At 38.7% G+C, this 16,070-nt stretch overlaps 3 protein-coding genes across 5 annotated transcripts; 1 reads left to right on the top strand and 2 right to left on the bottom strand.

Moving 5' to 3' along the window:
• Positions 1–7,720: 7,720 nt before the first annotated feature.
• Positions 7,721–8,333, top strand: LOC127251583 (non-specific lipid-transfer protein 1-like). Its single transcript, XM_051275321.1, has 2 exons — positions 7,721–8,130; positions 8,235–8,333. Exons 1-2 carry the CDS (start codon positions 7,721–7,723, stop codon positions 8,242–8,244), a joined length of 420 nt encoding a protein of 139 aa, XP_051131278.1. The 3' UTR covers positions 8,245–8,333.
• A 256-nt stretch (positions 8,334–8,589) lies between these two features.
• Positions 8,590–10,503, bottom strand: LOC127251413 (pentatricopeptide repeat-containing protein At1g62910-like). The gene has a single exon (XM_051275086.1). It carries the CDS (start codon positions 10,365–10,367, stop codon positions 8,883–8,885), a length of 1,485 nt encoding a protein of 494 aa, XP_051131043.1. The 5' UTR covers positions 10,368–10,503; the 3' UTR covers positions 8,590–8,882.
• Positions 10,504–10,931: 428 nt separating this feature from the next.
• On the bottom strand, positions 10,932–14,806 carry LOC127251412 (leucine-rich repeat receptor-like protein kinase PXC2). 3 transcript variants are annotated; one of them, XM_051275085.1, is made up of 3 exons: positions 14,600–14,806; positions 12,931–14,428; positions 10,932–12,811 (listed from the first exon to the last, which is right to left on the bottom strand). In XM_051275085.1, exons 2-3 carry the CDS (start codon positions 14,388–14,390, stop codon positions 11,287–11,289), a joined length of 2,985 nt encoding a protein of 994 aa, XP_051131042.1. In that variant the 5' UTR covers positions 14,391–14,428; positions 14,600–14,806; the 3' UTR covers positions 10,932–11,286. The 3 variants fall into 3 exon arrangements, with proteins under 3 accessions (XP_051131042.1, XP_051131041.1, XP_051131040.1); XM_051275084.1 differs by having other exon boundaries at positions 12,931–14,423; positions 14,600–14,805; XM_051275083.1 differs by having other exon boundaries at positions 12,931–14,806.
• Between the last annotated feature and the right edge of the window lie 1,264 nt (positions 14,807–16,070).

Raw genomic sequence — 16,070 nt, forward strand, 5'->3', positions numbered from 1 at the left:
GGGCCAAGTATTTCTTCATTTTTCTTTTTTGGTCTAAATGGATCCTTTGCTGGATCGAGTGCTCTGACGATCATTTGGGTACTTAGCGGATGTGATTTATCCATCATGAATTGTTTCAGTACCCTTTTAGTATAATTTGATTGGTGGATGAACGTTCCACTTTCCAAGTGCTCAATTTGCAGACCAAGACAAAACTTAGTTTTTCCAAAATCTTTGATCTCAAACTTTTTTTTTTTTCAGATATTCAACAGTTTTCTAAATTTCATTAGGAGTTCCAATTAAATTGAGATCATCGACATATACAGCAATGATTACAAATTCAGACCCATTTTTCTTTATAAAAACACATGGACAGATAGGGTCATTTATATAACCTTATTTGGTTAAGCTTTCGCTGAGACGATTGTACCACATTCGGCCTGATTACTTGAGTCCGTACAAAGATTTTTGTAATTTGATGGAATATGACTCTTTTGGCTTTGATTTGAATGATTCAGGTATGTTGATTCCTTCTGGGATTTTCATATAGGCGTCATTGTCTAAAGAGCCGTAAAGATAGGCAGTAACCACATCCATTAATCGCATATCAAGATTATTGTATACTGCCAGGCTCACCAGATACCTGAATGTTATTCCATCCATGACCGGCGAATATGTTTATTCAAAATCAATACCCGGTCTCTGGGAAAAATCCTGGGCTACAAGCCTTGCTTTATATTTTGTGATATCATTATTTTCATTTCTTTTTCTCACAAACACCCATCTGTAACCAACAGGTTTCACATTTTCTGGTGTTTGGACTATAGAGCCGAATACTTGCCGTTTTTTCAATGAGTCCAGTTCAGACTTAATTGCGTCTTTCCATTTTGCCCAATCATCTCTTTGCCGACATTCATCAACTGATTTTGGTTCATAATCCTCGTCATCTTTCATTATATCGAGTGCTACAGAATATGCAAATGCATTATCAATATTTGTTTTCTTTCTATTCCAATATTTTCCACTTGTGGTATAGTTAACAGAAGTTTCAATAACTTCATCATCACTTTCATCAGCATTTTTAGTATCAACCTCTTCAGGGGTTGTACTGACCTTTTCAGGTATCTGATCATTGTTGATCTCTTCACCAGTATTTACAATTTTCTTCAATCGTGGATTCTTATCTTTGGAACCCAACGGTCTACCACGTTTTACGTGGGCAGTATGTTCATTAGCACTCGGCACTTTCCCTTTTGGGATATTTATTTTGGCTGGTGCATTTGCTGCTGCAATATATGATTTCATAACTCTGGCAGCATCATTAAAAGCATCAGGCAATTGATTTGCAATTTTCTGCAAATGCACAATTCTTTGAACTTCAAGTTCACTATGTTTCGTACGAGGATCAAATTCAAATGGTGTTTTCCACGAAATTTCTTTTTTTTTTTCAGTTGATTACTGTCTCCCCCGAATGTCGGGAAATGTGATTCGTCAAAATGATAGTCTGCAAACCTCGCAATAAATAAATCACCCGTTGTTGGTTCAAGATATTTCGCAATCGAGGGTGATTTATACCCGACATACATACCCAACCTTCTTTGAGGTCCCATTTTCGTGCGTTGAGGTGGTGCAATTGGCACATAAACAGCAGACCCAAATATTCGCATGTGAGATATATTTGGTATTTTTCCAGAAACCAATTGAGTGGGGGAATAACAGTGATAACTGGTCGGCCTTATTTTCACGAGGGTTGCTGCATGCAATATAGCATGCCCCCAACATGATACATGAAGTTTAGACCTCATCAATAATGGTCTAGCAATTAATTGCAATATTTTAATAAGAGATTCAGCCAGGCCATTTTGCGTATGTACATGGGGAACAAGATGTTCCACAGTAATCCCAATTGACATGCAGTAATCATCAAATGTATTGGATGAATACTCTCCAGCATTATCTAGACGTATTTTCTTTATCGGGTGATCTGAAAATTGTGCTCGCAATTTAATTATTTGTGTAAGTAGTCTAGCAAAAGAAAGATTGCGAGTAGATAACAGACATACGTGTGACCATCGCGTTAACGCGTCAATTAGTACCATAAAATATTTGAAGGGTCCACATTGTGGATCTATTGGTCCACAAATATCACCCTGAATTCTTTCCAGAAATGCTGGGGATTCAAATCCAACCTTTGTTGGAGATGGCCTGATTATTAACTTCCCTTGGGAACAGGCAGCACAAGCAAATTCATTCGGACTCAAAATATTTTTCTTTTTCAATGAGTGGCCATTAGAATTATCAACAATTCGCCTTAGCATTACATTGCCAGGATGCCCAAGTCGATCGTACCAAGTTTTAAATTCGCTAGTAGCCATTTGGTCTACTAGGTGATATGTTTCAATGACACTGATTTTTTAGTAATATAAGCCGGAAGAAAATGATGACAATTTTTCTTTCACAATTCTTTTGTCATTCACAACTTGAGTTATCAGAAGATATTCATTTTCTGCTCCATTCAATGTTTCAATGTGATACCCATTTTTCCGAATATCACTGAAGCTCAGTAAATTCCTTCGAACTTTGCTCGAGAACAAGACATTTTCAATTGCCATTTTTGTCCCTTTTGGGAGATATACAATAGCTTTTCCTGAGCCTTCACTTATTTTCGATGCACCATTGATAGTAAAAATTGTGGTCTTTCCCATATTAAGATTGGAGAAATAACTTTTGTTTTTCAAAATGCTGTGAGTCGTAGCACTGTCAATAAAACAGATGTTGTCATCGGCTCCAAAATATTTGGCATCCATATCTTTGCAAGAAGGTAAAAATAATAAAAGATATGTATTAGTAACATAATCAAAATAGACTTATATTATAGGGGGTAATACAAAAAGTGGGGCAGAAAACATCAAAATAACAAAAGAGATACAACCTCATTTTATTATTTAACATCATCAGCTATATCAAGTAGATCATCGGCATCCAGGTGCATGATATTTTCATTCATCACATCGTCAAATGTGTCATCGTGGGCAGCGTGATTTGTTTCGGGGGCAATTCTTCCATGTCTTTCTTTTGAGGCCCGATACAGTTCAGCCAAGTGACTGGCCGTACGACAAACATGGGCCCAATGACCTTTGATTCCACACCGGGTGCATTCCTCGTCATTACTTCTGTTTCTCCTGGTGTTGATCCTCTGTTGAGGTCTGTACGGTCTTCTGTTATTATAACGCCGATTTGGCACATATCGGGGCATGTTTTGATAATTATTATGACTGTATGCATTTACCCGGCCCCATCCGCGATTCTGATTTCGATCGCGATCAATTCGCTGATTTCTGACTTGCCCACGACCACGCAGGATTTGCCGGCTGTATTGCATTTGCCTCTGGAAAGCTTCTTTCGCGATACTGCTGCTGCAAAACCATGTTAGAGACATGAAAAGTGGATAAAGTTTTCTCCATCATATCAGATTCAGATACATTTTCGCCACAGTGGCGCAGCTGTGATGTTATTTTAAACATAGCAAAATTATATTCTTGGACTGTTTTAAAGTCCTGAAGCCGTAGGCTTTGCCATTAGCTTCGTGCCCTTGGCAACAATGTCAGCCTCAAATAATCATATCTTTCTTTCAATCTCTCCCACAATTCGAGTGGGGATTCCAGCGTGACATACTGCATTTTCAGTGCCTCATCGATGTGATGGCACAAAAAGATCATGGCCTTTGCACGATCTTGGCTCGGGGAGTTTTTATCCCGGGCAATGGTATTTTCCAAGCCCATTGATGCCAGATGCATTTTAACATCGCGAGCCCATGCTATATAATTTTGGCCAGAAACGAGGAGAGGGAGAAATTCATGTTTTGCAAAGTTAGTCATAATAAACAGATAAAATATGAAATATTACCTTGCGAAAATTAAAATATATAATCGTACTGATAACGTGTTGTGATATTATTATAGGATTAGCCAATAAAAATATTAATTACTTCTACCGCTAACCACTATTTTATATATTGTATATAATATATATTATATAATATAAAGTATATATATGTAGTATGTGTATATATGTATGATATAAGTATATAATATAATATATAATGATAGAACGTAAGAGCACCAACAACTTCTATCGCAGGAGCTACTACTTCTTTTCGCTGGAATCCCTAGAATGTGAGCTTAGACTAGAAAAGGGCGGAAGGAGCTACAAATTCGTTCGCTGCGTAGCTTGGGAAGGGAATTTTAAGGTTGAGTTCCAGTCCCACCAGCTTGATAATATAATATATAATGATAGTATATATGTATATATAAATTGCGCTGAAAGAAGCAAGCATGAAAGAATTTAATGCAGCAGACAAGAGGAAGTTAAATGCGAATGAATGAAATTGAAACGTAGTCTCTTTCAATTCGTTTTATTCAACATATATTTATAGTTACACGAAACCTCCACACGAAGGAAACCAAAAGCATCCACAGTACCACGTAGTTGCTACATGTACATTTCGTAACAATTAATATGATTTTTACTTTTGTATAGTTTATTATTATATTTGTTGTTTATAATATTTTTTTTAAAAAAATAATTATTTGTTTATAAAATCTACGATTTAATTGTTGCTCGAGGCTCTGAAAAATTCGGAGTCGGTCCTGCACAAATGCACCCCCACGGATCATCTTAAGCTATAAATTTAACGGCACACCATTTAACAATAAATAATACATAATTAATACCAGATAATATACTATTTATATTAATATAATAAAAAATATTAATAGAAATATAGTTTACATGATAGTTGTCCAAACAATATATACTATCAATAATTTCAACATATAATATATATGTCCATTGATCACACATTACAAATAGAATTATCAATACATTATTTCACCTAATACAACATTGATATATTATGTTAATTGAAACTATAAATAGAATTATTAAAAAAATAATCGTACATTAATATTAAAATATTTTTTAACTTTTACGTAAATTACAAATATACTATTACACGTACAATTAATTTATATATAAAATATAAAAAACAAAAATATCCAAATCATCTTAAACATTTCTATTAACAAAATATATATATTTTTTTAATTTACATCAAAACTCATATGAGATGTGTTTAGGGTAAGATACTCCCATGTTGATAATTAGCGTTGTTAAATACATCGAGTAGCTCGATCAACTCGATTTGTTAACAATTAGGTTTGCCTTATATATATAAATAAATGAGCCAAACATGATTTTAAAATGTATTGTTTTTATAAACGAGCAGCTCAATTCGCATGTTGACATGCTTTACTCACACGCTGTAAAATTAAATAAAATAAATCTATTTTCATAATAAAAATAACTTAGTAGTATAGATGATGAAGTAAGATTGTCTCTTCAAGAAATAAAAAATATTTTATTTTTGCTTGTTTAATATATAAATGTAATAAAACGGGGGGTTTTGGAAAATGGAAATAAAAATAAAAAAGACAAACTAAACATCTACTACTAAAAGATAAATTCAATAAAAATAAGTTTTCAGTCTACGAATAAAATTGATAACTTAGATAGTAGATTTGATCATCGATAAATATTTAATCTCATTGGTTTCTAAATAAATTAGTTATAGTTTTGACATGCGCCTAATAACCGACTCTTCCTTAATTTCTCGACAGTTTAGATACGTTTGTCAATTGTTTTCCTAATTAGACTAGAACTTTAGTGACGCCACAAAGAATATATTAGTCTAACCGTTTTTCGAACTAGAAGAGTCTAATTCAATTTACAATTACCCATGCATAACGGTTTAAAATTGATTTTGCGATTTTCTAGTGGTGTTTGCCCATGCTCAATTTAGTTTAACAATAATGTGTAACAATGGGCTTTTGAGCATTTTAATTAATTGTTTGGTCACTTTCGTTCTCTTTTTCTTCAAATTCATTATTCTTTTCATGAAAATCATAAATAAATAATATATACATATAAAATTCAATCAAAATCAACAAAGTATCGCAAATAGTATGAATAACATGTAGTTCGATTAAGTTCAGTACTATGTTTTATTTAATTAATATAATATATATAATTTTTTCTATCAAAATTAATATTTATTAATAAAATTTGAATATTTTATTATTATAATAAATTATAGATAAAATTAAGCACATTGAATTTATATATTAAAAAATATGTGATATATATATAATTCAATTGGAATTTGAACTCAAGCACAAGATTGAATTCTACAAACTGAATTCGAATTTGAGCATAACGGATCCAAGTTGAACCACACATATTCAACTTTGTTTGGCTTGTTTAACATGCAAATGGTAGCAATGTGACCATGTACAGGCGGGATCCTCGGTCCCGAGCTTTAACCCGGTACCGTGAGTGCCACACACGCATCAAATTACCTGTCTGAAATGTCTTTCTATCGTCAATGTCTATCAGATCGATACATAGCAATGTCTTTTTATTTAGTTTTAACAAAATTCTTCATTTTGCATTTTAATCCTTCATTTTTTTTTTTCCTCTGCACGTTTCCATTATTACACAAGTTGGTTCTCTTTCTTGTTTCTTTTCTTTTTTCTTTTTTTTCTCTCTATGTGATATTTTGCTTCACATTATCAAATTTATTTCTAATGCAACATTATCATCGATTTTGCCAACGATTTGCATCCGATGGTTATTGTCTTCATATTTACTTTTTTCGACGCTCCCAAATTACACAGTCGTCCTAGCCTGATGTGTGAGTGGTTTTTTCTTTTTCTTTTTTTTTCTTTTTCAGTTTTCAAATACTCAACAATGTTTGTACATATGTCCCTACAAATTTATTTATTTATTTTCTACTGCTTCAGGCTCTATTATTATTATTTTACTGTTGATGTTTTTTATTATAGTTGAAAGCAGGTCTATAATTACCAAAGAAAAAAAATATATGAAAGGTTTGTTGATGTAGAAACATAGTATGTATAATTTTTATATTTTATAAAATACAAAGAAGTTCTTGTTACATAAATTATTTTGAGCTTTATGTCAATTGAGAATCAGCATTAAAGCCACAACATCAAAGTGCGTTAATGTGATATTTTAAATGGCAAAGTTGTTGTCTTATTAATTTTTATTTTCAACTTATCCTATTTCAAATCATAAAATGAACCAAAAATATGTTGTGTTAAAAAAAAAATTGTAAAAAAGAACGAGAGGGGCAAAATTCATATATTAACTTTAAAAATTTTACATTTTACATTAAAATGTATGGGTCAAGTGTTTCTCCAAACACCTTATTAGTTTCTATAGGAGTATAATATAAAAATCAAAAAATAATGATTTGATTTATATTTAAAGAAAAAATGAATAGTAGAAACTTACAATAAAATTCACAAAAGAAAACTTTTTAATCACGAATTCACCTCACCCTCTCGTAGGAATGAGTTATTCATGCATGGAATAAGTGGGGATGTAATTGTAGGCACGATGGCGTTGGTTGGGGCAGACATAGGACAGAACAGGACCGACTTATTTATTTATTTATTTATCAAGCTCTCCTAGACTATGCTTAGAGTTCGAGCTATTGTTAACGTTATTTAATAAGTGGGCGCGCCCAGAATGCAGGAAGCTGCTGCTGCTGCTGCTATTTAAAGTGTCTGTTGTTATTAGTGGTGGAAGTAGATAATAATAATCTATCATCATCATAAATCTGAACTAGCTAATTGAGTTGCTGCTGCATGCAATGGCAATGGGTGATGGTGGAGGAAACATGAGTAATACTAACAACAGTAATAATTTTAAGTGGTTGATGGGTGCAGCAGTGACGGTGACAGTGATGATAATGGCGGTGGGGATTACGCCATCTTATTCTTCTTCGTCTTCGTCAGGGTCAGGGGGGCTCGACTGCGGGTCGGTGGTGTCGTATCTGAAACCGTGCGTCCCGTATTTGGGCGGGGGCGGGGGATCCGTCGGGGGCAAGTGCTGCGCGGGGGCCAAGGCCCTGTACGCGGCGGCGAAGACCACCAAGGACCGCCAAACAGTGTGCAGGTGCGTGGTGTCAGCGGCGGGGCCTGCCAACATCGCCCGCGCCGCAGCCATCCCCAGCCAATGCGGCATCCACATTCCTTACAAGATCACCTCCTCCACCGACTGCTCCAAGTACGTATATACATATACATATATATATATATATGCAATACTAGTATTACGTACGAACTAATATATTTACACATTTTGATTTTATACATGTGTACTCGCGACAGGGTGAAATAATCTATCTTTCCCCCGTCTCTGGGATATATGGGAGTACCTACCTACCTGCCCTACCTGGCTTGGACATTGGAGCTGCTACAGTGCACTGCACTGCTAGTTATGATGATATATCTAGATATATATTATATATATATGTATGTATGTATGTATGTGCATCACTGCATACCCCTACCCCTCTCCCATCTTAAAACTAAATTAATTTGGAGCAAGGGATATGATTGATGTAATAATTTAAGATGGACTAATAAACCATATACATGATAATAATACTTGGGACACATGCATCCATGTATATGCTTCTTCAATTTGTTAGATATTTAATTGTGGAAAAACCTAAAGACAATTCATGATCTAACCGTCGTAGAATTATCTTTATACTACCAAACCGTCGTCACTTACACATTTTTAAAAGGCCGAGGAGGCGGGCATTCGCTGATGCTGCTTCACTGACTTTATATGGTGCACGCAGGCTAATAATAATAATACTAATAATAATAGGCAGGGACAAACAATAAGGCCACGACCCAACACAACACAGTGATCGACAGCAGGCAGGTGGCCCTCTTTCTTTCTGGCCTGGCCTGGGCTGGTAACCTTAACTTAACGTAACTTAATTAATTAATTACTTAGGTTATGAATCATATCAAGGGCGAGGGTGAGGGAGGAGGCACAGGGAGCATCTGGCTCGACGTTCGGGGCAGGGGCAGGGGCAGGGGCAGGCGCAGTCCCCGTTTGATTGCCAGCCCATAAACAGCAGAAGCCTCCAACGACCTTCCCCGCTGGTTCAGCTGCCGGATCAAGCGGTGAAAAGGTGTGCGGTTGGGGTTTCTCCAGCGGTGCATCAGCATCAGAAGAGCCACCGCCTTGTCAGCCTCCCCAGCACCGCACAGCGCTCCAATGGCCACGTTGAAGGTGAAGGTCTTGGGAGAATGCCCCCTGCCCACCATCTCCAGCACCACCTCGTAGGCGGCCACCGCCTTGCCTTTCTGCCGTTCTCCTGTGGAGGCGGCGCAAAGGGCGTCCACCACCAGATCATACCCACCCGGCGGCCGGATTGCGCACCCCCTCCCCCGCATTTCTTCATACAACCTCTCAACCTCCTCCACCAAGTCGCTCTCCTCCCTCGATCGCCTGCACAAGGCCCTCAGCAGTGTGTTCGTCATCCTCTCGTCCGCACCTTCCATTTCCTTATAAATCTGCAGGGCCGCTCTGGTCTTTCCCCACTTGAGCAGCCCGTGCAAGAACGTGCTGTAGCAAATGTAATCAGGCCTGCATTTCCTCTCCCTCATTCGCCTCAACATCCCAAAACCACGCAGCGGCTTCCCCTCCTTGATGTAGCTATTAAACAGGGTGTTGTAGGTAACCACATTCGGGGTTAGCTCCATCTCCAGGGCCTCGTCCAGTAACTCCAATGCCTCGGTTGATCGCCCCACCTTGCAAAACCCATCCATCATTGTGGTGTAAGTGTAGATATCTGGTTTCATGGTCGGCGACTTTGACTTTCTTATGCGCTCCATCAGCGCATAGGCCTCCTCCACCCTCCCAAGATAGCACAACCCCTTCAGCAAGCAATTGTACGTGTTGATTGTGGGCTCGCAACCTATGCTGGACATTATGTCGAACGCCTCGTAGGCATCTCGCAGTCTTCCAATTTTGCTGAACGAATGGATCAATGTAGTGAAAGTGGCAACGTTGGGCTGAAAACCCTTTTCCAGCATTTGGTCCAGGACCCTTTTAGCCTCCGCCGGCTCATTTTTCTTGCAGTAACAGTCCACTAAAATTGAATATGTCCTGCTGTCTGGACATAATCCAGAAAATGATGACAAGCTGGACTTGAGCTTCAATGCCAATTCAAATTCATCCGCCGACACTAGAGACATGAGGAGAGTGTTAAACCCGGATATGGTTCTCATTCCGCCAATGCTTTCGAATTTTTTCAATTCTCGAACTAGCTCAGGATGTAAGGAAAGATTGTGATTTTTCTTGATGAGCGTGGCAAATACAGGTCGAGATATTGGGTTGCTGGGAAAGAAGAGGCAATCAGGAGAAGTAGGTTGTGCAGAAGTCCGAGGAGATAGAGACGGAGACGGAGGCGGAGACGATAGGAAAGAAAGGGTCAGCATGCCCAAGGAATAAATGATTTGATTTGGGGAAGGGATAAACGAGAAAGAAAGGAGGTTAGACTAATAGACATAGTATATTAGTATTTAGTATACAATTTGATTTTAATTTTGTATGCTAGTCATTTAAGTTGTGATGATTTAAAATAGTAGCAGGCAGGCAGATGATTTTTATATTATTGTGTGATAGCATCCTAAAATTTCCTTGTATTTAACAATGCCTATTTTGTAAGTATCGATTAATTAAGAAATATCAATATCAATATTTGATATGATAGATACTATGTAAGAACGAATCTAGTGAATATAATCTAATAGAATAGATCAAATGTAAAACAAAATGATGGTATATTGGTGTTTTTAAATGAAATGTAAAAGAATTTTATTTTTGTCTTGTAGGTTTATTAAATAAAGATCTATTGATTGCAGAACCCAAAATGGCATAATCGACACTTAATTGTCAGTAGAGTTAGTACTGATTGGTATATATACTGTATATGATTACTGCTATTATTAATATTATATTGTCATATCGGAAATGATAATTTCATTAAAAATCTTATCCTATACAGTATATTAATTTGTTTATTGATTGATTCTTGTCTTTCAAAATTCATTCAGCGTTCGCAAACTGAAACGTAAACCCAAATCAGCGGACAATTGACGTATGAGTTCCCGGGGTTGCAAAGCTACATACATAAGCTATTAATTTCAACTATAAACCAACCCACCTCAATATATATACATATATATATATATATGAATGATGATCCTCAAGGCAAGGCAAGGCAAGGGGCAGGGCTCCAAGTGAAAAATGAAGATAAAACTTCTTCCGAGCCAGAATCCATCCATGCAGCGAGTAGGTATATCATGTACTGGTCTGTACGGACACACCCACAGTCTCTCTCATGCAGCTAATTACTCATTCATCCATTCGGGGAACTGCTGCTGCTGCTGCTGCTGCTTCTTCTCGACCCTGTCTCTGCCTCTCAGCTGGAGCAGGAGGACATCGAATAAGCTCCAGAATCCTCACCACCTCTTCCATGTCAGGGCGGCTTGACGGCACCTGCGAGGCGCATACCAGTCCCAGCTTCACCATCGGCACTGCCTCCTCCATCGGACACATCCCCTTCAGCTCCTCGTCAACGCACCCCTCGAGCCTGCCTTCCTCCAAGGCCTCCCTCACCGTGTCGCACACCACCACCACATCATCCTCCATGTACTCCACGGGCCTTTTCCCCGTCACCACTTCCAGGATCAACACCCCGAACCCGTACACGTCGCATTTCTCCGTGATCTTCACCGTCTGGCACGCCAACTCGGGGGCCATGTACCCAAGCGCACTCTGAACCTTGCTGCTCAGGATGCACCGGTCTCCGTCTAATCCCAGTCCCCGCGCCAGCCCGAAATCCCCCAGCTTCGGCTCCCCACTTCTCTCGTCTATCAGGACGTTGCTCGACTTGATGTTGTAGTGAATGACACTCTGCCCGTGTAGGCACGCCAGCCCCTTAGCTGTGCCAACCACAATTTTAAACCTCTCCTGCCATGTGAGGCCGCCACACTCCTTATCGTGGAGGTGCTTATACAGACTCCCCCCAGCGATGTACTCGTTGATGAGTAATTGCAACGACGGCGTCCAGTAATACCCTTCCAGCACCACCAAGTTCGGGTGCCGGATCCTCCCGAGTGCCCTCACTTCCTTCTCAAAAGCCTCCCCACACTTGACCAAGCTTGTACTGTGGAGCTTCTTGATGACAACCGACCGGCCGCCTCCCTGAACCACTGTCCGGTAAACAACCCCAAAACCCCCACGCCCCAGCTCACAATCCTTGTTGAGCAGACCCTGGGCCCCAGCCACAAATTCAGCTTCACCAGTGAACATGACGAGCTTGCCATAGTTGGCTTCCGCGTCATGGGAGCAGGAGGGACTGAAATTATCATCACCACCGCCCCCCGAGAATACTGGGAATGCAGCAGCGCGCGCAGCCGTAGAAGAGCGGGCATGCATATTAAGAATAGAGATTGCAACCACTCCAAGGGCTATGGACATGGCCGCGGCAATAGCAACAATGGAAGATATGCTGAGCACTATCCGCTTGTGACGTAGGTTTGGAGAAAGAGGGCCATGATTTGAAGCAGAGGAGTTGGGGTTGAGGACCAGAGGCTTGGGGTGGACGGCAGGGCAGGTGTGGTTGACGAGGGAGCCACAGAGGGAAGGATTGCCGATGACCGACGATGGAGGGATGGCGTTGAAGAACCCCCCAACGGGAAGTTCTCCTTGGAGATGATTGAAGGAGACATTAAACGTGGCAAGGTGGGAAAGGTTCCCCAGTTCCTTTGGCAGCCTTCCGGATAAGTTGTTGAAAGACAAATCTACATGCTCAAGGTTGGCTATGCTGGCGATTTTAACAGGGAGGGGACCCGTTAGGTTATTCCGACCCAAAAATCTACATGCACACAACACAACACAGAGAAACAGTTGTAGTTAAGTTATCATCACAACAGATAGATGTAAAAATTAAGCAGAGATTAATATGATAGAAGTAAATAAGAGAGATTCGCGTACAAGAAGGTTAAAGCCGAGCAGTTCCCGATGGCCGGTGGAATGGCCCCAGCCAGGAGATTGCTTTCCAACCTCAATTCCCTCAGTGAAAGTGCGCGTCCTATCTCAGCCGGAATGTTCCCACTCAACAGGTTGTGGCTCATATCAAGAATGCAGGTTGTGTTGAGTCCAGCAACGCCTGCGGGGATGGAGCCAACTAAAGAATTCCGAGATAGGTTCAAGGCCTGCAGCACACGGAAATTCCCAATAGCTGGTGGGATATCTCCGGTTAAGGCATTGGATGACAAATCTAAGAGCCGGAGCGTGGCATGGGATTGGACGGGTGAAGCGGGGACACTGATGCTTCCGCTGTATCTGTTGGCCGCAACTGAGAGACTCTCCAAGGATAACTTAAAAATCCACCAAGGCACATTACCGGAAAACCAGTTGTGGCCAATGTCCAGAACCTTGAGGTTCCCACAACCCCCAAATGCGTCCGGAAGGCTCCCCACAAATTGATTGTTTGATAGATTGACTTGTTTCAAGGATTGGAGATTGGCCACACTGCTTGGTATCCGGCCTGAAAGATTATTATCTGAAACATCTATCAGCTCCAGGCTCCTCATTTCTCCAATCCAATCAGGAAATGCTCCTGTCAATAGATTCCCGCTCACGTCAAGATATCTGCACGATCCGAGTTTCCTCATGGATGGAGGAAGTCCGCCAAGAAGATAATTTTCACCAAAATTAATAGACTCTAGTAGCAAGCAATTCCCAATGCCTTCCGGCAGCCACCCTGATAGACTGTTCCTACTTAAATTGATCACTCTCAGACTGGACAAACTCTCAATCTCTCGGGGAATCTCACCCGCTAGCATATTATCGGACAGATCGAGTAGCTGAAGGGAGGTCATAGGCGACCATAATCCAGAGGTCAGCCGACCTGAAAGACGGTTCGAGGAGAAGTTGAGGCTCTCCAAATTTGCGCAGGAGCTCAACGACTGTGGAATCGGGCCGGTGAGGAGGTTGTTGGCCAGTGAAATTGCCTTCAACGGAGCACATCGCTGAAAAAGCTCCGCCGGTATCAGCCCTGATAGATTGTTTTCGCTCAGATCAATCATCTGCAGGCTTGGAATCTGAAAAAGGGGAGGAGTGATAACCCCCGAGAAATTGTTTCTAGATAATTGCAGGACCCTGAGGAACTGAAGTCGGACTAAGCTCCTTCCAATGTGTCCGGATAAAGAGAAACCGTCAAGAAGGAGGTGGGATACGCGATTGGTAGCGGGGTCGCATACCACCCCCACCCAACCGCAGGCAGAGTTGTCTTCCTCGCTCCAAGAAGCGAGTCTTGAGTGCGGGTCGCTTAGGCCGGCTTTGAACACGATCAAGCCCAACACATCGTCGTTGAAAGCTGTCGTCGTCGTCTCCAAAGAGTGAACGAGAAGAAACGACGGCAACAATAATAGAAAAAGAGCAGCCAGCATTCTCTCTCGATCGCCAGGGGGTGATGGATATATCTGAACTTGAGAAAAAAAAGAAAAAACAGTTGGTTAATGAAGAATGTAAGGCGCGCACCGGCGAGATGAATTAATAAAGATAAGCAGCAGCAGCAGGAGGAGGAGGAGAATGATGATGATATTGATGATATTGTTAAAGTTAAAGGAGATGGCAGAACAATAAGTAGTAGCAGTACTCCCGGATATAGATGCTGCAATTGCAAATTTGCAATGCGATGCTGCTGCTGCTGCTAGTTAATTTGTTGGCTCGTAGTTGAATAAGCATCGGAAGGAAAGAAGGCCGGGCGGCAAGCGTGAAATAAGTTGAGTGCAGACTGCAGAGAGAGAGAGAGAGAGAGAGAGAGAGAGAGAGGAGAGAGAGGTGGAAGAATCGAATACAAAAAAGTTTACTTAATGGATTGATTTATGAGGGGAGAGATGGACAATGAAATGATGAGGGGAGATGGCAGCAGGGCCGCATTGATGATGGGGATGGGGTGCCCTTTAAAGTGTTTGCTACAACACTCATGCTCATGCTCATGGGGGCAAACTACAAACCATTTTGCTTTGCTTTAGCTTGATTAGGTTTGGGGCCCGATCGACAGCAATGATCCTAGTAAGTATAGCGAGTGTAGTGTGTTACTACATCTACATGATCTCCCACTACACTCTCCGGTCTCCAGTCTCCTATGCTTCTCCTGACCCACCCGCTCAACATCTACATACATGCATATATTTATTTATATATATTAAAAATAAAAAAATTAATATATCATTTTAAATCAATTATAAACTACAATCAAACAATTTATAAGGAGAAAAAACTTTCATGCTTTTTAAAGTATGATTTTAATATCTTATGTTTTTAGATTTATTTTTTATTTAATATACCCTATAAAAATTTATTTTTAAATCAAAATTATGTATTTATTTATATTACATCAAACACTATGAATTTATTATTTTATCATTTTAAATTAAAATTAATATTATTTATTCTATACAATTTCAATAAAAATATATTATTATTTTACAAAATATCACATCAAAATACAATTTAAATTTAATATTTTTTTTTTTTATGTAATTTTTATCTACATTGTTGACTTATAACTCAAGGGAAAATGGTGTACTGTTATCCCAATAAGTGTATGTAAAATTATATTTGTAATGCTTTATTTTAATAGTTTAATTTTTAATATTTATATAATTAACGTATATTTTTTGTTTTAAAATATTTTATAAAAAATATTAACAATAACTTAACATTAATTTAAATTTATATATTTTAATCAAAATTAAAAGTAAGTATAGATATGAATTAATTCAAATCATAAATATATATATTACAATTTCAATTTCAATTCAAACTTAATTTAAATTAAAATAATTACTTATAATTCATCTTAGATTAAAATTAAAATTAAAATTAATTTGAAAAAAAAAAATCATCTCTAGTAGTGAGAATCTTTTTATTTTTATCATTATTTTTCTCCCTTCGTGTGCAATCTAAAAAAATAAAATAAAAAATATTGAATATTAAGTGATGCAAATCATAAATCAAATATCACAATTTAAAATTAGATTAAACTAATTACTTATAATTCAATTTGAAAATTCTACATTAATTTTCTTTATGATTTAAAAATTGAATGAAATTTATTCGAA

This window comes from Andrographis paniculata, unplaced genomic scaffold (assembly GCF_009805555.1).
Source record: "Andrographis paniculata isolate CXL003 unplaced genomic scaffold, ASM980555v1 Contig45END, whole genome shotgun sequence".
In the NCBI taxonomy this organism is placed as follows: Eukaryota; Viridiplantae; Streptophyta; class Magnoliopsida; order Lamiales; family Acanthaceae; genus Andrographis; species Andrographis paniculata.

Excerpts from the sequence above, each read along its gene's own strand:
- LOC127251413 (XM_051275086.1), bottom strand. The coding sequence starts at position 10,367 with ATGCTGACCCTTTCTTTCCTATCGTCTCCGCCTCCGTCTCCGTCTCTA.
- LOC127251412 (XM_051275085.1), bottom strand. The coding sequence starts at position 14,390 with ATGCTGGCTGCTCTTTTTCTATTATTGTTGCCGTCGTTTCTTCTCGTT. Across the intron at positions 12,812-12,930 it reads TGCTCGGCTTTAACCTTCTT|ATTTTTGGGTCGGAATAACC; the intron begins GTACGCGAATCT and ends GTGTGCATGTAG.
- LOC127251583 (XM_051275321.1), top strand. The coding sequence starts at position 7,721 with ATGGGTGATGGTGGAGGAAACATGAGTAATACTAACAACAGTAATAAT.